At 38.8% G+C, this 23777-nt stretch overlaps 1 protein-coding gene across 1 annotated transcript in view; it reads right to left on the bottom strand.

Moving 5' to 3' along the window:
- The window catches only part of SH3KBP1 (SH3-domain kinase binding protein 1), a gene marked incomplete at both ends in the record, with an annotated part of 55213 nt that extends 38807 nt beyond the window's left edge, over positions 1 to 16406 (bottom strand). Inside the window, 2 exons of the mRNA XM_010181418.1 lie at positions 8332 to 8426; positions 16331 to 16406. Coding sequence (XP_010179720.1) covers positions 8332 to 8426; positions 16331 to 16406 — 171 coding nt within the window. The remainder of the gene's footprint in view (positions 1 to 8331; positions 8427 to 16330) is intronic.
- Positions 16407 to 23777: the final 7371 nt, after the last annotated feature.

Raw genomic sequence — 23777 nt, 5'->3', positions numbered from 1 at the left:
TTTCAGCTGTGGTTACACTACTCTTCCCAGACAGTGTTTTTTTGCTGGAAGGCACAGGAAGACAACACCTCCAGAAGACACAGTCTGTTGAAGAATTGGCCAAAGTTACTGGGCCCTGCAAAAAAAGAAACTCTGAGAATAATGAATGACCTCTAATACCTGGGATGTTAGAGCAGAGGGTCTAGCAGACCAGATAAGTTTTGTCTGTTAAACCTGTTTCAGGCAAGATTTAACCTTTTGACTTTAAACTCTGAGTCAATAGTTAAATCAGTAATGAAGCTGAAATGCTTTGATGAAATATTTTTGCAAACAGGAAAAATTACATTGCTCATTGAACAAAACAATCTGTTCTGGGGATTCACTTCACTTGCAATGTTCAGTCAGCAGAATATCATGGAGAAATAAATATGTTCCACGTCATAAAACCCTAGGACTCCAGTATCCAAATTAAAGCTAATTTAGCCAGCCCAAACACAAAAGGTGGTGCTAGTAACAGACATAATTTATGCCTCTGATGAGCTAAGATATCGTATTTACATAATTACTTTTTTTTGTATTTAGAAAGATTATGAAAACATAAAACAAAACATTTGAAGGATTATTGAATGCTGTTACTGCTTACATCACAGACATCTTAGGAGTAGGATCCTAATTACAATTACTAATTACTTGGCACTATATGTGCATTTTTACTTCCCCTTTAAATAGCTCTCCCTGCTCTGAGAAGGTTGGACTTTAGACAGTACCATCAAACCAGCAGGTGAACCCAACATTCGGGATAAAAGAAAGGATGAAGCTAAGCCTGCATTGTGAGCAATAATCACAGTTTTCCAGACGCCTCAGCATTTCAGTGATATCTTTTGTAAGCACAGGGCAGAAAAAAAAATCTTTCCTTTTTTATCTTAAAATATGTCAACTTTTTAGATTAGCTTGGCTGTATTAAACATACTTACAAATAAACCTAACTCTTTTCAAATGATTCAAATCTTGAAGCATTGCATGCATGGGGGATTCTGCCACTTCACCTAAATAGGTTGCCATGAACTTCCATTTGTCAAAATTCAAATTTCAGACTTCCCAGGAACAATAGAATCCCTTCCTCTGACGACAAGGGTATAGCACTGCAATCAGTGATAACAAGAACAGGAAAAGAGAACTTCAGTGCAGTATTATAATGATACTAACAGGAAAAACATTAAAGTGCTTGCTGCTCCTCTCTACCCTGTACTAGTGTCAGGCTTCACAGCATATTTAAGTGCTCAGCTCAAACATTAGGGTTTCAGTAATGTTTCTAAAGATACCAGTGAAATGTAAGCTGCACTTGGTACCTTAGTAAATGTACTATCAGGCTTTCTCTCTACACAGTAAAATCAGGCTTTATTCCTACACAGACCTTACTTAATGCCCTACTGCTAACCACAGCAGCCAAGAAAGGCTGCAAGATATGAATAAGTGTTAAAAATTACTAATAAACATTTAAGAGTCTTAGCCAAGGCAAGAAGAAAAATGAGAGGACAATTACTCACAGTCTGTTTTCCCTATAACTCACTGAGTATATAAAATAATTATAGAAAATGAACAGATGTATTTATTTGGTTATCAGTGTCCCTACAAGTTTTATGTAACTGCTTTACACCACTCATATGAGGAAACACTCATGCTTCTATGCAGTGACACAAGCTTTATGCAAGGCCTTTGCCACAGATATTAGCAGCCTGTCAAAAGGCTCTCGCTCTGCAGGACCTACTCCAGTTACCATGCTGCACAGCACCATGGCTTGAAACCCAGCAAATATCCAAACTCCCATATTCCCCACTAGGTCAAAACCTTCAGAGGACAGTTTGAGGTCAGAGAAAAGTGCCCTTACTGCTAAGCTAGTCTCTTGGCCGGCTGCTGACTGCAGGGGCAATCCTGCTCCTCCTATCACCCTTTCCTGCTCATGCACCCCTACATGTCCTGTGGCCAAGGTTGCCAGATGCAAGGCAAAAGGGCAAGAGCAGAACCCTCTCCTTCAGCAGCCACTTACCATCAATCATGTTAAACTGCATCCTCAGCATTCACACTTCACAAAATGATTTCTGGCATGAAATCAGCAGCTTCGGTATGAGCAGGTTTCTCGATCAGATAAGGAGGAGGGATGTCTTGGGGGAAAATTGGTGCTAAGCATAGCACAGGGGGCAAGGAACACAGAAAGCAGATTAGGTATGGCAGTTAGATCTGGCCAAAGATGCATTGAATAATTCATGGTTATCTCAGGAGAGAAAAGGGCATGCACGGAGACCCTTTATGGTGGTGTTCTCTCTGAGGGAAATATTTATTTATTTCCCAAGGAAAGCAGTAAGCGTCTTTATAGCTCTCATGCTACTCTTTAAGGACAAAACACCATAAAAGCTTTCTTAAACCTGAACATTATTTGATGTTTACTTACCGCATTCCTTACAGTTTCTGTATGCAAGATTGTTGCAAAAGTTACAAACACTCAAAATATCTTGCATTAAAACCCCAAATAGGGGCAACTGCTGATCCAATATTTATTGTCAACAAAAATGTTTTTTCTCTTGCATAACTTATTTTTTTTGTATTGTCATATTAGTAAACTCATTTCTAAAATGAGATAAAAGCTTTTAGCTGTCAATCGAGAAAAAATAAAAATTACCTGAAAGACTACCATGAAATATGACTAATTTCTTCCCTTCTTTAAAAAGAGACAACTTAAACTACTATACTTCTGCTCTGAAAATTTCTGTTTTCTTGGCCAATTAGCTTTATCTTTAATGACCTCAGAAATACATCGGTTTTTTGGGGGGGGGCTTTTTTTTTTACCCATAGAGCGGAAAATACCAAAAATTTCATCTTAGTATGGAAAAATGAATGTTACTATCTACCTATTTGCTCACAGTGAAAGAAAAACTAAAAATCTTCTAATTCCTCCACATATTGCTATAACCAATGATTGTAAAACTATGCGTATGCAGTTTGCAATTAAAAGCATGCAGAAAAATTAATCAGTGAAAAAAATCCCACAGAAACAAATGCAGGTAACAGACAACAGGTCTCTACTCTGGTGTCACCACTACCTACTAAAATCTTCTGTTAAGTATCTGCTAGTGTCCTCCTCAATCACACCATCTGGCTCCTGCTCCTTCCCCTGCTCATGGCCTCAACTTACTGGCAAGACTCTTGTACACAGCACTTACTAATTTCATCCCTTAAGCAGCCTCCTGCATCTGTCCAAGCAGCTGTTTTCCTTCACAACCCTGCCCAGATGAGTTTGCCTTGGCAATCGCTCAGCTAAACAAAGTGCTCTGGACAGCCACCTCCTGCACCAGAATGAGCATTTAAGGATGTCACAAGAGAAAACCGGGAGAATTGCTTTGGCGAAAGGGCCATCTTTGGGTTACTGTCTATAAATAGAGTGAAGTGAAAATAAGTGCTTAACAACTACCCTAAGAATTGGAAAATATTAAGCACTCCACATAAGCACAGATTCCATACTCTTAACGTGGGCAAACACACAGAGCAGTCACTGAAAGAGTGAGAACGTGACATTATGAAAGAGACTATCAAGACAGAGTCTCACTTCATTGTTTCTTTATACGCTTCTCTCCTCACCTGTACTTACTGTCTGTCTTACCACTTGATTGCATGTGCTTTAGGGCAGGAACTCACTAAATGTACAGCATTTTGAAACACAAAACTTGCAAAACTCACAGCACTCACTCACTAACAAGAACACCAAAAGCAATCTCTGCAGAAACTGATTGTCATTACACTTATGTTTAGGAACTAGGTTTATGGCTTTTCCTCAACACAGAATTAAGCACCACAAATTGTGTTAGCATTAAATATCTGGATTGTCATTAACATCTAAATCAGATAACTGTTATCTGGAGAAGGGTGGGTTATTACAACCCATAGAACAAGGGGAAATGGCACCAAGCTGTGCCAAGGGAGATTCAGGTTAGAGATAAGGAGGAAGTTCTTTACTGAGAGGGTTGTCAGAGGCTGGAACAGGCTGCCCAGGGAGGTGGTGGAGTCACCATCCCTGGATGTATTTAAAGAGTGGGTAGACGATGTACTTAGGGATATGGTTTAGGGGGTAGACAGGAGCGGTTGGACGCGATGATCTCGGAGGTCTTTTCCAACCGAGCGATTCTGTGATTCTGTGATTATTTGGGGAAGGGGACGTTATTTTGGGAAGGGGGTTGTTATTTTGGAAAGGAGGGGTGGTTATTTGGGGAATGGGGGGTGGTTATTTTGGGAAGAAGGTTGTTATTAAGTCTTCCATTAGTGACAGGCATTACCCTCTTGCATCTCTTATGATACTAATGCACCAGCTTTCCCAGTACTATTTGAAAAGCATCAGCAAGATTTTTGGAGGCTGTACATCACCGTTGCTTTCTTTTTCACCTCACTAATCCTTCAGACAGTTTTGATGAATCCAGAAGGAGGCTGGACGCCCTCCATGAACCTTGCTTCCTCACAAAAGCACCTCTGCAAAATCAGAGAGGACCCCTTCTTGCATTCATCCACCGGTTCAGTGCAACATGTTCCTACCATGAATGCCATGTATTCAGCTGTTAGCCCGTAGCAGGAGAAGAAAGGCTTTGCAATTCAGGTAGGTGAAGGCTGAGGGAAAGCCAGGTGGGATATGCAAAGCAAGGCACAGGATTATTATTTCAGCTGATATATTGGCACCTATTAACCTCAACATCTTGTAAGTTCAGAATTAGGAAAATTGCCACTGATATTGCCCTCCACTATTCCTACTCCTGTAATAACGGTTCAGGTGAGGATATCCTTCAAGTACTGTCAGCTTTTCAAATCTGCAATGACTTTTGAAGTAGTTAATTTTATTTATCCAGACCATTTACATTCCTGGGAACAAAGTGGTCTTTACTGCCTAGAGCTCAGGTAGATAGATGCAGTGCAATGAAATCTTTCATACTCTTGCAAGTACAACTGCCTTCAAATGTGTGCACTGCTGCCAGTGAGTGCTTGATGTATTTGCTTTGAAATTATTTAGCTATTATTATTGATTCCTCAGATAGGTAATTTTCTGTATCCCAGTAAAATCTGCAGAATCCTATGCATTTTGTCAGAATTTATTAGAGCTACTAAGAAATTTATAGTGTTTGCATAAAGAGTCTTTATTAACACTGGAAAGTGGCCTAGAGTAGCTATCTCTAGAAGTGCTGGAATGAAAAATCCTAAAAGATTTTCAAGATGATAGTTGAAAATGTCATGTGAATCTTCTGTTTCTTAGAAGTGACTCTATTTATTACAAATATGATCTCCAAGATCAATACATGTGTTTGCCACTCTCCCTCAATCACACACAGTGCAGTCACTAACAGTGTTTCTGTCCTTATCCAAATGCTCAGACTCAGAACGTCAGAATATTCTGAAGACGCTAAAAAAAATACCTAATGAACACAAATGTTTGACATTACAAAAAATAACCTACAGCGTCAATCTCATGGCCTTTTGCCATTCATGTATTTTCAGATTATAAGCATATCAGCAAATTGCACAACAATTACCTTAACTATACAAGTAAAACTGCTGTATTTTGCTTTTTGTTCTCTTTCTTCCAAATGTGTATTTTTTTAGACACTTTTTTTGCAAAGGAAAGATATCAAGTCTACTGCTTTATTGCACTGAAGATGAAGTTTTTACCTTTACCTTTAAGTCATTCCTCTTCCTCTTAGCACCTGTCAAGTGCTATGTCATCTTCATGCTTTGAAGGTTCTTGTAATGCATTCTGCGTTATTTTCATGAGATTTCTCTCCCATTCTTGTGTCACTTATTACTTCAGCCACTTCCACACATTCTCACCAGTGCTGTTATTTACAATTAAATGCAAATTCAGCACAAGCTAAAACTGTGAGTCTTCAACATTCTGACTATGTGAAAATAGATTAGCCTAATGAGGCACTTTTCATACTGAGAATTCATATCACTTTTTGGTTTTAGTGATCTCAACAAAATACACTGTTTTATGATAATGCATCCATGGTTGTAGGAAGTAGCACACACCCATCTCTTTCTTTGAGAGTATCAATCTTCTCTCCTTGAATCTAGGTAATTAGGAAGAATACACTTTAATGCTGTCCAGCATAGGAAGCAAACCCTGCAAAATAATTTCTTGCAAATAGATTAAAAGAAACTCTGCAATCTGATAGCAAAGCAAAACCATGGAAATAGTTGCTGAAGTAATCCATATGTTTCTACTTAATTCCTGATAGTATGGATCACTAGCCGGTTATGGAAAGCACTCTCTTAGCTTGGAGATTTGAATTCCAGGTAAACGGCCTCTCTGGCAGAAGTCATTAGTGTGCAGAAAAGTGAGGCTAACTTTGTTATTGCTGGCTAAAAGAAAAATTACAACAGACACCTGCTTCAGAAAATCTGGACTAAAATAAAGTTACTACATTCCACTGTAGGGCATTGAGAAGACCCTACTATTTTCAGTACTCCACTTCACCTGAATGTTATTTTTTAAACTATGTGTTAAAAACAGGTTAATGAAACCCCTCAAGTCTGATTGCAATGAGACCACAAAAGGATCTGCAAAGTGACTGCTTGTTAAGCACTGTTTTTTCAGTATCTCAGATTAGTTCAGACACAGCATAAAAAAGCATCCATAGAGAAATGCCAAACCTTTTTGCATTGAGATCCCCTACTCTCTAGAGGCATAGTTTTATGTAATTGTTCATAGACATGTGACATACCACAGAAAAAACAAAATTGAATAAAATGTCTGCAGTGTCTTGACACTCTCAGGCTGGAGAGTAGAAGGACAGAGGGATATAAATTTACTGACAAACTTCTCACTGCATGATTGGGAAAACTGAACAATTCGGCTCACTTATTATAAAAGACAAATATCTTTCCATTGTGGGGATAGAGGCAGCAGGAAGAAGAAAATGGGAAAAAGCAAGCAATTGAAATCTCATATTGAAACCTCAGTAAAGTATTTGTCTCTTTATCTATGATTACTGAAGAACACAGCCCCACCTGGAGACCAGCCATCTCAGAGGGTTAAATCAACCTGGTCAATAAAGTGTAAAGTGGACAGGAATAACGTCTTAAAAGCCATTTCCATGACCAGAGACATCATTAAATATTCACGCAAGAACATTCTAAATCAAGCAAAGCCAAACAGTTTTCAAGAGAACCTAAACAAAAAAGTAATTAAAAGTAAGTCATTAAAGGATACTTAATGTACATTATTTATTTTTTAAATTTGCAGTTTCTCTTCCTACTCACCTGATTATTTTTCCCCAGTTACATGTATATTCTTCAGGACAAACATGATGTCCTTTCAGATTGCAAATGGCTTAGTATATAGCAAACACTGGCCCAGATGTACTTCCCAAGGTTTTGCTTTATTCTGCCCAGGCGTCAAATTGCTCAGTCAAGTAACAGTTAGTGAGACTTATCATCTACAGAATTAACTCTTTTACTTTCATATATGCACAAACAACAGTGGTACTACTGTGCACATCATTACAATGCAAAATCCATAGATTTTTCTTGTTTGCAGCTTTTTTCCACAAATATTTATATCCAGCAGTCAAAAACATTTAAACAAATAAAGTATTTAAACAAGAGCAGTAAATTAAGCACACCTGAACTATAATCCATTCTTTTTAACATGGTGCACAGTTCTAAAAGAAAGCAAACTGTTCACTCGCCATCTTACTGTATAGTTTTTGGAGAATTAGTATAAACCCTGGCTCTGGTTTTTCATTTCTAATCTTGAATAATTTCAAGTAATTTTAAAGAAAAGAACACAGATCTAAAATGATTTAATTTCTGTTTTATCAGGTTTTTCTGCTTTACCATAGTGTTAAGGGTGACTATGTTTTAAATAAGTGTTTAGTTCATTAAGCTAATTTAGGTACATTATCTCCATTTAACCCCAAAAATTTCATTCACAATTCCTACAAGAAAGATAACTCACACATCTAATAGAGATGTCCAAAGCTGCTGCTTTCTTGAGGCTTACAGTTTATTCTTTAGGCTTTTATGTTGTTAGAGGGATCAATTTACAATTTACATAGATCTCTCAGCAAATCAAAATTAAAATTAATTGTATAAACTTGTGAACTCAAGAGAACACATCTGCTGTTCTTAACATTATCAAGGTAAGGCTCTAAAGCACAAGAGAAAGGGAGATGTAGGGCTTTTTGAAGTCTGTATAATGTTTCATTGTCAAACTAGCATTGTTTTAGGAAGGACACTGTCAAAGGCACAAATAGCAATTGAATTATATCTATTTTAAAAACTGGATCTCTGCTTATAGGAGAAAAATATTGCTTTTACCTTACTGATAAGTGTGACGACATCACCTTCTCGGATTGTGAGTTCATCATCATTCTGTGCTTCATATGGAAATATCACTTTGCAATATTCCTTGGCTGAAAGGAAGAACATTCAATGTGACAAATTATCACTTTATAACAAGTGTTTATGCAAGGGTGAATATCTTCCTAAAATGTTCCACAAGTATCTCGTTCATCTTCTTGCCACCTTTCTCTTTGTATTTTAGGCTTTCATAAACAGTATGAAATATTTAGAAAACTGCACTGATGAGCATTCCCACACACGTCATCCAGGGAATTGGCTCTGTATCCCCCAGAACCATTATCTCAAGTGAAACTGCTCCAGACGGCAGCCTGCCACAAATCTTTTCCCCTAGAGTAAGCCCACATCTGACACTTGCTTCAATAGTTCCACTGGTATGGCCTTCCACCAGATCACACAAATTGGAAGCATAAAGGACCCAGTAGGTTTACACAGCTTATCTAACCCCTGGTGTGCAAGAAAGCAGAATTTTCTGCATCTATAAAGATGATAAAATAATAAATAATATATTAACAAGTGAAGAGGTTTACGGTTGGACTCATTCTTAAAGGTCCTTTCCAACCTAAGTGATTCTATGATTCCATAACTAAACCTTCTGTACACTCAGCATAAAATAAGTTTCGAGTACTAGTTTAAAGCTTCCCCTTCCTTTTTCCCTTTACTCTATATAAATAAAGGCATCAACTCAACTTTCATCTGGAAAATACAGGTGCCAGCACTTCTACTCAGAAATCATAAAAAGCAGTTGTCATGAAAAGAAGTTACTTACAACATGTTGCTGTGCAACAGACAAGTATGTCAATGTGCCTTACAAATAAAAAGGGAATATGTATTCCAGCTGTTAAATAATGTATAAAAGTATGTGACACTCCAAGGCAGCAGGTTTAAAAAGACCAAAGAAACATGTACAGAAATTACTGGACCCTTAGCGTGTGACTTTGTAGAAGTGTTCACCTCATTTAAATGTCTCAGCTTTGGTAACCTCTGCCTCTAGTCAACTGTCATACTTGATGCAGAGAAACAGGTACTTGCGGGCCACAGAAGTCCAAATTAATTTGAAACAACAGGATCTACATCCTTACACTTACTATAAAGAGAACCTGCATTATCACACTCGTGGGTATTTGAGGCTCCACTGGGGGATCAGTTCAGCTGCCCAGACACTAAGTGCCATTTCAGACACTTGTGGGTACATAAGACCCACGTAGTTGGCAGATACAATGCCCAACCTATGGAAGAGCCAAGTTCCTCTGACCTGGCAGCTGGAGGCAAGCCCAAATACCCTGGGGAATCTCAAACAGCTCCAGCTGCAGGCTACTGACTGCAGCCCCCAGGGTGGGGTCTGGTATCTGAATTTAGATTCAGGTAGATGCAGAGCAGCATGTAAGAGAAACATGAGATGCAGCACGTTTTTACACTTCAGTGTGTACACTCCCTTAAATAATCATGGTGGGAGGAGGGGGAGTCCTATTCTGAGAGTATCTGCAGATTCAGTGAATTAGTACAGAGATGATGTAGACAGAACACTGTACTAAAGGAGCTGCGTATTGCATACTCACGGAAGTCTCTGGATACTGGAAACAGGCTTAGCAACTCTTTTTTGGGATACAGAAAATAAGTCAGGCTGGGTTCTTGGAGGCAAACACCACCCAAGCCCAAGGGCCATCATTCCTGTGTATCCATTCTCAAGTACGTAATTTATTCCTCCATTCACTATATAATCTATACATTGTATAATCTCAAGATTAGATTTGGAAGTCAAGACTAACGTACAGCTCATCAACAGAGAAGAACAGCCACTGTATCACAGTAATGGTACTATTCTGAATGGATGTCAGTGGTGCAGCTCTCGCCCAAGGCGTGAATGAATCCCAGGTTAAAGAACGCTTTGAACAGCAAGTGTCTCCAGGGGGCTCAAGTCTCCTAAGTTCTGTAACAGGCAATCCTCCCTCAGCTCCCCCTTGCTATGTGAAGAAATAAATGAAACTGAATCATCCTTCAAGATGAAGACCTGACAGACAAGAGCAGAGAGAAGGCTGTGGCTCCAGCATCTGAAAAAGTCAGCTGATTATCAGGAAAGTCAGTGCTTACGGTCTTCTTATTTTTAAAAAAAAGTTTTTCCTTTTAAAGTATGTGTCAATGTGAATCATGCAGTAAGTGGCCATCACAAGCAGCAAGACTTTAACCAAAGAACGCAGTCTTCACACATAGCAAATGGCTATGCATCTTCACCTTCTAGGCTTGATGTCAAGAACTCTGTTCTCCCATGACCTGTCTGCCCTCCCCATGAAGCTCTTATCTTTTTTTTTCTTTTGCTAATATTCAGATAGCAGAGTAACAAAAGAATTAAACTAGAGAAAACAGCCAGAAACCAGATTAAGCTCAGCCAAATGCTGATGAAGTTCATAAAGAGCCAGAAGGCAATCTTGTGAGAGGCAAAAGTGGGAGCTGGGGGAGGCTCATGGCCATTCTGAGCTCTGAAGGCTGGCATGAGAACACAGGGTGAAGGCACAACCGTGGAAAACATTCATGGTTTATGTACAGTAGATGCCTGGACTCCTTGAGAGCAATTCACACTCACATACACTAAATCAATACATTTCTCTGCCTAACTGTGGATCATGCTGCAACAGAGGTAGTTCTCAACAACACAGATGGGTTTGGAGCAACCTAAGTGACTGGACAAAGTCAGCTTTCAAACTTCTCCTAAGGGAATGGTAGACCAACATGATTTAAGTAAGTAAAAGCAAAGCAAACAGGACTCATAACAATATGAACCTTTAAAATCGGAATAATGAAAGCAGAGAAAAATCTAATAGGCTATGCCACTTAGGTACTAACATTGCCCGTACTCAGCAGAGCACAATACTGCAAGAGCATGTAGAAACACGTAATTTTACCAGTTAAATTTCTATAGGAAGTACGAAAATATAAAAGGAAATACTAATTTCAGATACAGCACTGTAAAGACCACACTGGAATCTGCTGAACTTGGGGGTTTCCCAAGAATAAAAAAAAACAAACAAAACCACCAAAACCCTAAAGGTCAAAATAATATATCCTATTACTAGTCTGGTAAGCAGTCTTAAGCCAAATTAAAGCTTCAAACTAAGATATCAATATTAAGCATCCCTCAACTGTAGATGATAAATCTCACTTTTACATGTGACATCCAAGGCTGGGTTTATACATCACAGCTGGCTCTTCCAGAAGCCTCTCTTTTTTCCTCTGAGCTGAAGACATCTTAAAAATATACCTTCTAATAAACCCAACGGCAGACATCTTGGAAACAGTAAGAGAGGAGAAAATATGGTATTATTGAACTTTTTAGTCCTCATTTATTAATTCAATAATAATTTACACTGTCAGACCACAAAGTCTCTCCATGCAATCTCACAGCTCACCCCAAGCAAAAGAGAACAACCTCCCACAGGCAACTGGCACTGCCCAAGGAATGAGCAGATAAAACCTACAGCAGATTTTACAACTCAAACAAGCTGGATCTAATGCATGATGTTCAGCTTCTGCACCTACATATTCCGAACCGAGAGGGCTTGGGCTAGGTATAACCTCATTTGAAAAGATGTACCCTTGGCTACACCTTGTGATTTTTGAACTGTACCATGAAAACACAACAATACACATTTTCTCTGTCCACGTCCCTCCTGGTCCTGTCCTTTGTAAAGAAGAACAAAGCCACTGTTAGCTTCTCTGACAGATCCCAAAGGCCCAGGGTGACATGCAATTCCCCTTCCCAGCATCACCCTCACACCTCAGAAGTTAGAAGAAAAGGAGCAGCAAAGAACTAGATATTTATCAAGGCAGTGGTCCAGAGACAAACATACCTTGAAGCTGAAACTTCACAGGGGACAGTGACTCTGGAATTTGCTTTTCCTCTTAGGCCAGAATGACACAATTACCTCCTCTTACCTCTGCTGCTGCTTTCTTGCTGTTAGGCAAGGACTATTCCACTGCATGGCAAGACTGCCACCATCTCAGGTAACCTAACCACTGGGCTGGATTCACTCTCCTAACTTTTCAGAAGTTTATTATTATTATTAATTTTACTAAAACAAATAATAAACATGTATAGTTGATTTTTTTAGGCTTAAATATTTCCCCCTTGAAGAAGTCTAAATCATATATCAACCTATATGGACACAAACACTAATGGTAAGTAAGAAAACACACAGCATTAAAGTAGTATTCCTTAAGCTTTCCTCTCTTTAACTATCACACACATAAAATGTTTCTGAAATGGTACAAAATCTATTGAAAAATTACATCATTGTTACCGAAAGACAGATGAAAAAAAACCCCGAACACTACATTCAGCAGAATTTGGTTTTACTATTAATTGCTATGCTCAAGACTCATTAATGGATTGCACTAATAAATATTTTCACAGAACCTCACAAGATGCATACTGTCAAAACACCTCCTCATTAAACAAAAAATAGAAACACAGCTAATTAGGGCCCCATTAACGCAGATTCTCCTTATACCTTATACCATCATGCAAAAAGATGAGTTGCTTGCTAGGATTTTGGTATTCCAATTATGCAATAGGTTAAAACAAATTGTAAATAGTCAGTGAGTGGACTAATCAAATTAAGTGCCATGGTTCATGCATTCTGTGACTTACTGTCTTTGCTGTTTTATTGTCTGCTTATTTATACTCCATATGTGCAATCTCAGCAATTTGCAATAACACTCTCAGACATTGTGGATGTTTTTGCTTTGCTGAATTTTAAAACTCAACAGAGCTACGTAAAAATGTATATATATTTTCTACCATATAGCCTTTTCATTGAAAGCCACTTAAACTAAAAGCAAGCTACTTCATAGAAAATACAATATATCTCACCCCAGAGACAGAATTATAAACACGCATGCATACATGTGCTATCCCAACTACCTAAGAGAGAAGGAAATTCAACAGCAGAATAATTCCCCTATAAGTCTAGGCACCCACAAACCTAAACCAAACAACTCTCCCCTCTCCTTAAAGATGTGTTCTTTCATTCCTGAAAGGTTAATGACGTTTTACAAGGTACCACTCAAGCTGTGCAGGGATTTGTGCTTTTACTGCTTGGCCTTTGAGCAAGAAGTCCTCTTTGGCCCTGAAGAGTCATCTGTTTTATCTCCCTGAATCTTAAGGCCACTTTTTAGGGAGATTCACATAGCATATTGTTGGGAGATGCACCTATAGAACATACTACTCTGTCTCTTCCTCTGACCAGCTCATCTCATTGCAGAACTTAGGCCATCTTGCATGCACTAAGAGCAAATGGTAAGCACATCAAGTGCCTTGCTGCAAATCACCGCCCTATCGCATCAGAAAAGCTATAGGAAAAAAGCAGACTCAAATAAAGATGTGGGAAGAGTCAATAATCATCTCTCCATGCTGAAGCCCCTGTAGGCAGAGAAGGAAGATGCTACTGCTCCCCATTTCCGTTCTCAGCAGGCTCTTTCACAGTGAAACTGTGGTTTTTATCCAGTTGACACTAAGGAATAACAGCATCAGTCATGGAAAGAAACAGGTGGAAGATGAAAAACTGTATTACTCCTCTACCAACATAATCTTTCTCTTGCTTGCAGCATACATCTCCAGCAGCAATCTCAAGAGAATCTAAATTACATATCCAAAAGACCCCCCTCCATACTGAACTGAATCGATGGATCCTCTGTTTCTTGCTGCTTCTTTGGAGAATGGAGCAGTGTCTGCTTTGTTCAGCAATTAAAGACTCCAATGAAGACTGGGACCATGCCATCCCAGACGAAAATGAAAGCAGCTGAAGTCCAAGGTAGAATGATACTTTTATGCTGAACACTGCAATCAGGACATGCATCAGTCTTCTGAGACCGCAAACTTCCCTGGATTCAACACTTTCAAGCTTGTTTGTGGTAGGCTTTTAGAAGCAAACAAAAATTAAATTTTGGAGAAATGAAAAATACTAGATAGATCACAGTCCTATGCCAGACTCTGATCATACTCCTCATCTCTGACTACCAGATGTTAACTGTATTATGAAAAAACTATACTTCCACCTATATAAAAATAGGTGACCCAAGTATGTTAGGCTTTCACTAAAGGTTTTTTCAATTTAAATGAAAAACTTTGACTGATTGAAAATTATCTCCTGTGATGCCATTTGAGACTAGACAATTACATATAATTACATTCTATCAGACTTTCCTATACATGTGTCTCTCTTTCCCAAGCAAGAACAGTGATGCCAAAAATTCTAAGGCTGCAGAGATTTCAGGAAAGATAAAATGTCCTAAATAATAAAGTTTAGATAAAATTAATAGAACATGCAAAGATACTGTACAAACAAGTAGCCCACCCTTGTCACCAGTTCTGGCAAAAGGGATGTTGAATGATGTTTGCACACAAACATGGTGAAAATAGACAACCGAAGAAGAGGGATTTTCTGACCAAAAAGGCACATCCCAGGGAAATTACAAAAAGATGAAAGAAGAACCAAGCAGAGCCCAAAAGTGTTGGAGAAGTGCCTCTGTGCCAACCACAGCTCAATGTGCCACTGTAGAAGGTACAGTTTCTAACCATTGTTCAGAAGGTATCCACATAATTTATAAGTGGTAAAAGTATAAATCCCCAGTACTCTGGGATGTGATTTTGTGAGCAGTTTCAGCTGTCAGAAGTATGAGCTGATGTGGAAAGTGGCAGCTGTCTTCCAGCCTGGCTTACCACACAAGGGTTAGTGCTGCAGGTGAGAAAGGCCATGGCATCACCCCTTCTGATGAAGCCCACACTCGGGTCAGCTAACCTGCTCAAGCTGCAGGCTGGGAAAGGTAATTCCAAGACATATTGGTTCAGGAGCCCTGCTCTACAGTACCAGTTCGCTCATTTTTTTGGTATTTCAAGATCTCATTTCCTCAGGGCAATTGAGTTCTTGCAGTCCTTGTCATTAACAGCCTGGTGTCACAAGGGGAGCAAGATAAGAGGATGCAGCAAGTCAATTAGTGTGGTGCAGCTAATGGACAGTAACTCGCTAAAAGCTGTTTTAAGCTGCTTCTGCAACTCTAAGCTGGAAACATGTGGTAAACCAGGTCATAACCACACACTTCTCTCAGACAGCCCCAGTTCTGCTTCTCCAGATGCTTGCCTTTCTATGTCTGCATCTGTTTCAGTTTTGAGATAAAATGATATCTGCTTATTATCTAAAAGGATAAACACATCAGGGGAGGAGGACTGTGCAAAACTTAAAAACTCAATGCATTATATTACACTCAATTTATTTTCTAAGGTATGGCTATGTTCTCTTCCTTCTTCTATTTTTATTCTACCATAATGCATAGCATTTAGTTGTAAATTTATAAAAATAAAATCAAAAGATGGGGAATATTTACAGAAGTTATATGGTAAGCTAGTTACCTATACCTCGCTAGAACACCATTGAGAACTGTCTAAAAAATTTAACTACTGCTTTTTGTTTACTAAGCATGGAAATGACAAAAACAGAACTGAAGTTCTTGGACACTCTTCATTTCCCATACAAACTATACCACCCACACAGATTATTTCTGCTACATAAAGAAAGCAAAAAGAAGAGGAAAAAAGCAAAGGCACTCATAACCAGAGATATTTTTCTATGACCTACCTACAAGTTACAGCCTCAAGTTGGATCTCACTCAACTCTGATTAATTCCAAAATATCCTCAAGGCTGAAAGCTGATCACATAATTTAATTTGATTTTTGCTGGCAGAAAACTTGAGGTAGGATTATCAGAGCAAAAAAAATTTCCCAGAATTCTGTGAAACAATGCATTCTGTGTATGTACTCAATGTTTACCCTATATATATCTATATGCATCCTCGCTTTTCACATACACAGGACACACTTTTAGCCAGAACTAGAGAAAAGTGTTCAGCTTGGTTTTAAGAGGCTTAATAGCACAAAGTGCAAAGAAGAAAAACTATGAAACCTACTTTTTGTTCTGCTGTCCACTTCGATTTTTGTTGGCTCCTGAGTTGCTGTGGCTGGAGGTAATTTCTTCCCAACACTCTGAAAAAAAATAATTATTCTCCTTTAAAACTTGCAGGTTCAGTTAGAAGTTGGACAACATAAAAAATCGTAATGGAAATACAAAATATAGGAGTAGAAAAAGGTCAGTAGAGAAACAGAGGCAAATTAAACTACACTTAGGTTTGTCTGTGGGGGTTTTGTCAGCTTTTTATTAAAATGATAAAGAATTCATAAAAATGTGATCCTTGAATTTTCCCTTTAAAAATGTTTACAGTATTTTTAAACAAGAACTCCTTAACACAGTTTCAGGGAAGACTCACAGCAGTTTCATTAGTGAACTGAGTATGTGATGAAATTACTTAAGGAAATGTGCTATTCAATACCAAAAGTAAAACTGAAAGAAGAGTGAGGGGTGGGTGGGAACCCTTGAGTTCTGTCATTCTAGACTGAGTGTGATTTTTAAGTTGACAACATCTCTTTAAATGGTTCCCTTTTTTTTTTAGCAAAAATAACTGATTTACAGACAAGTACTACAATAAGCAATAATCAGCCTCAGACAGGTAAGCTGAAAGAACAGTAAACAAACATTATCTGCCCTCAACAAAACAAAATTGGTGATATTTATCTTTATGTCTCTTCACCAATTACTATGTGCATGCCACTCGCTCTCTCACTCAGCTTTTCTCCCTGTCAAGAAAGCTGCCTAGCTTTGAAATCCCAGCCATGTGTAGTTGAGGACACAAGTGTAGTTATTACTTGTTTATATAAATATGAGTACTTAAAAGCCCTAGCTCTAGTTCAACATTCTTTCTGGTAAGGTATGCATAAACAACACAAAACCTCCTCCATATTTCAGTGACCTTATAGTAAAAGCTAAGAGACAAGAGCTAAGATTTAGTCTTCAGGGCACTGAAGACCTCTTATGGACCATAAGGAAAACACTAGTCAATATGAGAAGCAATAGGAGTTCTGCACTTTAAGCAGTTGAAAAAATTTCAAGGTCTATGAAGAATATGAAGAGCTCCATGTTAGCCATTTTGTACATTAGTTGTGCCAAAATTCATCTATGAAAAGGAGTGAAATACACACTCAGGGATGGCAGAAAGAGCGCCTCTGAAAGAGAGGTAGTCTTGAGAGTTGTGCACAAGATAGTAATCAGATTTGTGTTGACAAGCAAGACAAATTATGAATTGCAATACCCAAAATTTTCCATTTGCAACTTAACTTGCAGGTGGCAGCAGAAAGAACTGACAATGAGCTTGCAACTCTACTTACAGTACAGAGTTTGTGAACTGCTGGGGAAAAGAGATCAACAACAAAACCCTATAGAACCTCCCAACTTCTTTGCTGAAGTGGGAACAAGAGATGAGAAGTTTATAGAAGCAGTGATTAGGGAAGTACAGAAAAACAGGAGACGACTGACTCCTGCAATCAGGAGATGGCAAAACTAAGAAAAAAGCAAGACCTGTCTGTGCTGAAGAAGCTGAAAGTCAAGGAGGATGACAATGAAAAACTGACTCAGAGATCAAGCTGGAAAGCAGTGAAAATTATATTGGAAGAAATCCAATGAAGAATCTGAAGCTACCAGGCATTCACACAGATGAAAGCACAGAATGCCTTCAAGACGAAAGCAAGACCAGGAAGACAGCTTTTGGTTCAGAGGCAAATAGGGCAGTTCAACATAGCTGCACATCTCAGTACATGCTCATTCATGATCAAATCTTTATTCATAGTTCTGCTTCATAATGTTTCCAATGCTTTGGTCAAACACTGGAACAGGCTGCCCAGGGAGGTGGTGGAGTCACCAGCACTGGAGGCGTTCAAAAAACGTATTGGTGTGGCATTTTAAGACATGGTTTAGTGTCCATGGAGGTGTTGGGTTGACAGTCGGACTTGATGATCTTGGAGGTCTCTGCCAACCTTAATGATTCTGTGATTCTATAAACAGGTGTGGAAAATTATGAGAGCACATACTCTAAACTGCACTGCTATTTAACTCAGAAAGGAATTCTTACTAAAGGAATATCCAAAAACTGTAATTTAGAGAAGGTCGGGTTTTTTTCCTTTAGAGATGGAATTGTTTTTCAAGAACAATTAATTAAAAGAAAGCATTTGTAATTGCTTTATCATTCATGAACCATTGATCTAATGCCATGAAAAACAAAAGCCAGGTAAACCCAGAACAAGCTAAAATTTAACAAGCTAAAAATCACAGCAAAAGAATCATGGGCAAAGAGGAAGAAACTTGTGTATACCAGTGGGAAGTGCATGCTGCAATATAATTCCTTCATCTATAGCAGCAGATGCAAGTGCAATGGTTGAAAACATTCATTCATTTGCTCATTCAGAAAGAATGCCTATGCAGGTGATAAATCAGCATGGGGAACCAGCTGACTCCTTGGGAACAGAAGAGAGCATATCAGCCAAACAAGGCTGTTCTTTTGTTGAAACCTACAGGAAAGGTCAGAAAGCAGTCTTTGCACCAGTTGCAATTTGTTCAGCAGAGAAGGTAAAAAGCCTGGGAAGCAAGGTGGCTGAAGAAATTACTCCTTTTGCACATACAGAAATAGCCTGAGCAAACTGGACTCCTGACAGGTCTCCTGATTAAATGAAGGGCTGTGCAAAACTAGGTGTAGCACATAGCAGCGCTGAAAGATCACAGTGACCTATAAGATCCAAAGAAAATTTACTGCAGAACCAGCAAAGTTGTCCCAGAATTCCACAATGAGGAGAGGAAAGAATGTTTCTATCTAGTAGGAGGATATAGAAATTCATCATTCAAACAATTTAAACAAGGGTTGCACGGAACCCACTCTAGTGAGGAGGGACACCTGAATTTGTTGCGGGACAGAGAGAGAAGAAGACAAGTGGAAGTGGTATTCTTTAATTGTAAAGTGACTGCACCCAAGGATTTATAGGGATGACACAAGCATCACAGACAGGGAAAAAAAAAAGAAAAAAAAAAAGGATAAGCCATGTAAATCTGGTTTCAGGTGGACTGACAATATATTTTACTTTTCCTAGGAAATGGTACTAAAGGAGATTTCTTTTTTTATGATGATATATTTATGTTTACAATTGGTCTATACTGACCCATGCGTTTGCATGGAAACCACTTGTTACCATTTTCTGAAAAATATATCCATGAAACTTAATATAGTACTCATTTGTTCATTAGGAAACATGCAAGATAAATTTTCCTCACTTTAACAGGCATTGAATCACTACTAGCTGTGAAGTCTGAAGGTTCTGCTTTAACAGGATAAAAACCTCAAGTATAGCAAAAATCTCAAATCACAGTTACCAGTCTTTCTGACAAGAAAAGAGAAATGAGAGACAGACACATGTCCTCCAAAAACTTTCCTTCTGACTCTCCCCCTGTTTTACATCACTCATACTCACATACAGGTCAAACATCTACCAAATTTACTAGAGGCTACGAGAACCAAGCAAGCCCAACTTAAATTCTTGCTGATCCAACACACATCTCCATGACATAAGATTTTTCTTCTCAGGGACTAGTTACTACAGTAATTTGGTCTCTCCTCCAGTTGAAGGCCCAGCAAAATTTATCAAAATCTCCTTCACTTCTAAAACAGGAAACATGGGAGCAAAAAACACTTTAATTGGGTTGAACTGAAGATTGCAACGTAATTCTTCCTCCTCCTCTGTTCTTTCTTTATAGCAGAAGGTCAATTGCATTTCAGAAAAAAATGTTCTCCAAGCCCTTCCAGACACATTGATCTATGCTGCAAAAGACTAATATAAAACCCCAGCTTTGACACTATTTAGTCTTTTACCCAGTTAATTCCTACCTATCAGGCTCAATACTCCCAAGAAACAAGCAGATCTCACCTCTTTGGGACACAGGTACAAAACAAGACTTAGAACTTGAAGCGCTTTTGGGGATTTTAGATACTCCAAATCCAAGAGCAGGATCCTCAACCCTGCCAGCACTCCCTGACATCTCCCAGCATGAAGTCTCTCTCTCTATTTACCTAACTCTATCATTTTGTCAATAATGTTTGCAATAAAAAGTGACATGCAGCATTAACCAGAAGGCCCATAATGACCTCCTCTCAGCAGTGTCATAATCACCAGGCTGCAAAGACAAGTGAAGTTCTGCATTTTCTCTCTGACCCTGTATATCTTGAATTTTTGGCTGCTGCAGAATGTTTTCAGCATCAGCAAAAAGAGTAGCATATTCCCTTTTGCCTTTGTATCTTTAGCCTGGTGGTTCAGAGACACTCCTGAAGAGTAGCGTTTCAATTTCCCTCTATCCTCCTCCAGTGTGCTGATTACCATAAATCTAATTTCTAGACGGTGGCAGTCAACCTTGTTCCGCTTACATTACTCTGCAGATATCACTCTGACTTGTTTCACGAGAAACACGTGGTGGAAATGGAGTTTCTATTTCCTCACTCCAAGCCTAGGTTGACTCCCAATAAACAATAGAACATATCAACAAAACGGGCAGAATCTTGATCCCACTACTCCTGCAAGGCAAGTATAATTAGATTATTTAGCTCTCAGAGACAAATCCCCCTAATTGTCTGACAAGTGAATCGTAAAGCTGAAAGGGGATGAAGTGCCCTCTTGCTGCAGAGACAGCTGATAAAAGCATGAATAACGACCATGATTTGGCGCAGAGATATTCAGAGGGATGAGACAGATTTAGCAGAAACCTGCCAGTCTTAATGCTCAGTTTTACGAAGCCAATGGAAGGGCAGTCTACCATTAAACAACAGGTTCTGTTAGCAGAAGAGGCCTTGAGGGGCTTTGGTAGACTGCAAATCCCTATCACTGCTGACCAGTTTCCTCTGATACTGAATTAACGGTGATTACAAAAGTGGTTGAGGTGGCACACAAAGTCGTGTGAATGAGGTCACAGCACAATCTAAACAGTCTCATTTCCTTTCATTTATGTATGTTGGCTCAACTGCAATCCCTATAACAGCAGAATACAACACAAGAGAAGCAGATCACGTAATGGGGTGTACACAAGTGAGCTTTTCTCACTTGAGGGCACTATGGCCCTTGCCTACAACTATTCAACTCTGATCAGAAGAAGAAAAGTAGACCTGCGATCAAGATTCCTCCCTCAGAATATTTTAAAATCGTATTTCAGGGTTTTCTACTGTTGTTGAAAACTGCCTTGTCTATTTACTTTTGTTATTCAGGTCTTCTGTCTATAGAACAGTTAATCTGAAAATTCAATCTGAATTGTCACTTGTGCACCAGCTAGGTCCGTATAGATGATTTTGTTATATTTCTTTGAACTACAGAACATACTTACCCTTTGGCTCTCCTTTAACAAATATAGGCTTCTCCAAGCAACAGCTTGCATACTCAGGAATAAGGAAAAAAAGATTTACCCAGTATCAGCATTTATTCTGGAAAGTGTAATGAGATCTTTATCCTAGATAAAATATTTTTGAACTGCTACTTGAAATGTAGCTTCATGGAGATTTTCCTAAGGAATACATCAGACAAAAGAATTCATAAAAATGGGTTGTATGAGCTGAAAATACTAATATCTAAGCTTAACATAGTTTTTCAGTTTTAATAGTGAAAATATAACAAAATACACTGATGTTTTATACAGGGGAGGACAAGACAGTTACGTAACTTGAGAACTTTTAGAATTACAGAAAACCTCAGTGATTAGGTCAGGGGAAAAAACGTGCCATGTTTCTTTGACCGCAACACTTCCTCTTAACATTCAACTACTATTTTTGAATGTTTATATGCATGAGTGTTTTTTTCCTCTACAGGTTTACATACAAATCCAAAGCCACTATGAGTGACAATGTAAAAGCTCTATTCTTTTAATATATTTTTGTCTGTCTATTTTGTAACTAAGAACATTTTTTCACAAAGAAGCAGAAATGATCATTAGATTCTTACAGCTCTTATGCTCTTCCAGCATAAACAAGCTTCTCACTGACCACGTATAACGCTGGTATGGTGAGAGGGGAGACAAATTAATTTCTTTTTCTTCCTAATATGGTTCAAGCATTTAAGGAACATCATCAAGTCCTTTATCCATCCTACCTGGACTACCTTAAATGAAAAAAAAGAAAAATACTTGAAAGAGCCCAAGTATAAAAACCTCAAAGGCTTTCGAATGTCAAAATGCCCTTACTCTGTCAGAGACAAAATAAGTGAAATGTCCAGGATTTGTTTTTCCCATGATACCAACACTCAACTCCACATAAAGTACTTTCTGTGACACCATCATCAAGTATCGCTACTCTCTGGTTTCCCAAAAGGACAGAGTTAACAGTTTTCCTAATGGGGTCACCACATGGCACTCTAAAGAGGGTAATGGGAGTTTTAAGAAACCTTTATAGAGAAAACAAAAATTCTTTAGGGAAAGTGTGATTAAGCACCTCCCTGCACATTTTATTACCTCAGTCATCTAATATGGCTTCTTCCTCTGTACCTACTTTCTACCCAGCTGTGCTTTGGTAGAAATACCATCCATATTCTCCTGAACTATAGTTATTTGTTTTTTAATACCAACTTGACAGTTACAGGTACATCTGCCCAATGCATGCCCAGCTAATAGAGACAGCCCCAGCTGCCCAAGCCGCATGCATTTCTACTGGCATCATCTATGAGGACATTCCCAACACTACGCAGGGTAATTTCCTTAAAACTAGGTTAGGTGAATGAATGGGACAGGAAACAAGTGTTCACCAAGTCTTCAGTTACAACCAGACTGTCGCAAGCACAGGCAAGCAAAATCCTTTTTATTCTCCTGCTCCTAGTTTACTCTGAGTATGAGCAGAGAGACAGGATGCCTCATACTTGGTGTCTCACAGGTATCTCATAACCCACTTGTTGTGAGCAAGAGAGGGAATGGCCCGGTCACTATGCAAGCAGACCCACCAAAAGTGGCCATGTTCTTGAGGGAGTCACCCTTGACTGCAGATTCTGCCACCACTCCTCCCCTCCACTGTGACATTACCATATCTGCAAGGGGAGAGGAGGGAACTGATCCATGTTAAGAAGTACTGCAGAGGGAAAGGAAGAACAAAAGAGAGTTTTAATGTTATCTGCTTCACTAAACAGCTGCACAAACATTTGGGTAGAACTGAGGCAAGAAAATTTATGCTTATAGGGGTAAGGTGCAACTCTCAGTTGCAGCACTTACTCACACCAGCTTAAGCGCATTGGTAAAGCATGATGAGCACCTCACAGTGTGCTTTAATAATTCCTAGGGCCAGCATACCACATTTTGACCATGCTCTGGGCAATCCAAGGAAAAGTTGCAGTAGTGCTGGCCTTTACATAATTCAAAAGACAAAATACAAACGACACTCAAGTACTCAGCTCTACACACTAGATGATACCTCCATGAAGAATGGGTTCCCTGTCCACAGGGTCAGATGAGGCACACACCTG

This window comes from Mesitornis unicolor, unplaced genomic scaffold (assembly GCF_000695765.1).
Source record: "Mesitornis unicolor isolate BGI_N332 unplaced genomic scaffold, ASM69576v1 scaffold16713, whole genome shotgun sequence".
Classification (NCBI taxonomy): Eukaryota; Metazoa; Chordata; class Aves; order Mesitornithiformes; family Mesitornithidae; genus Mesitornis; species Mesitornis unicolor.
Note: the sequence above shows the minus strand (reverse complement) of the source record. Positions and strands in the feature narration are given on the sequence as shown.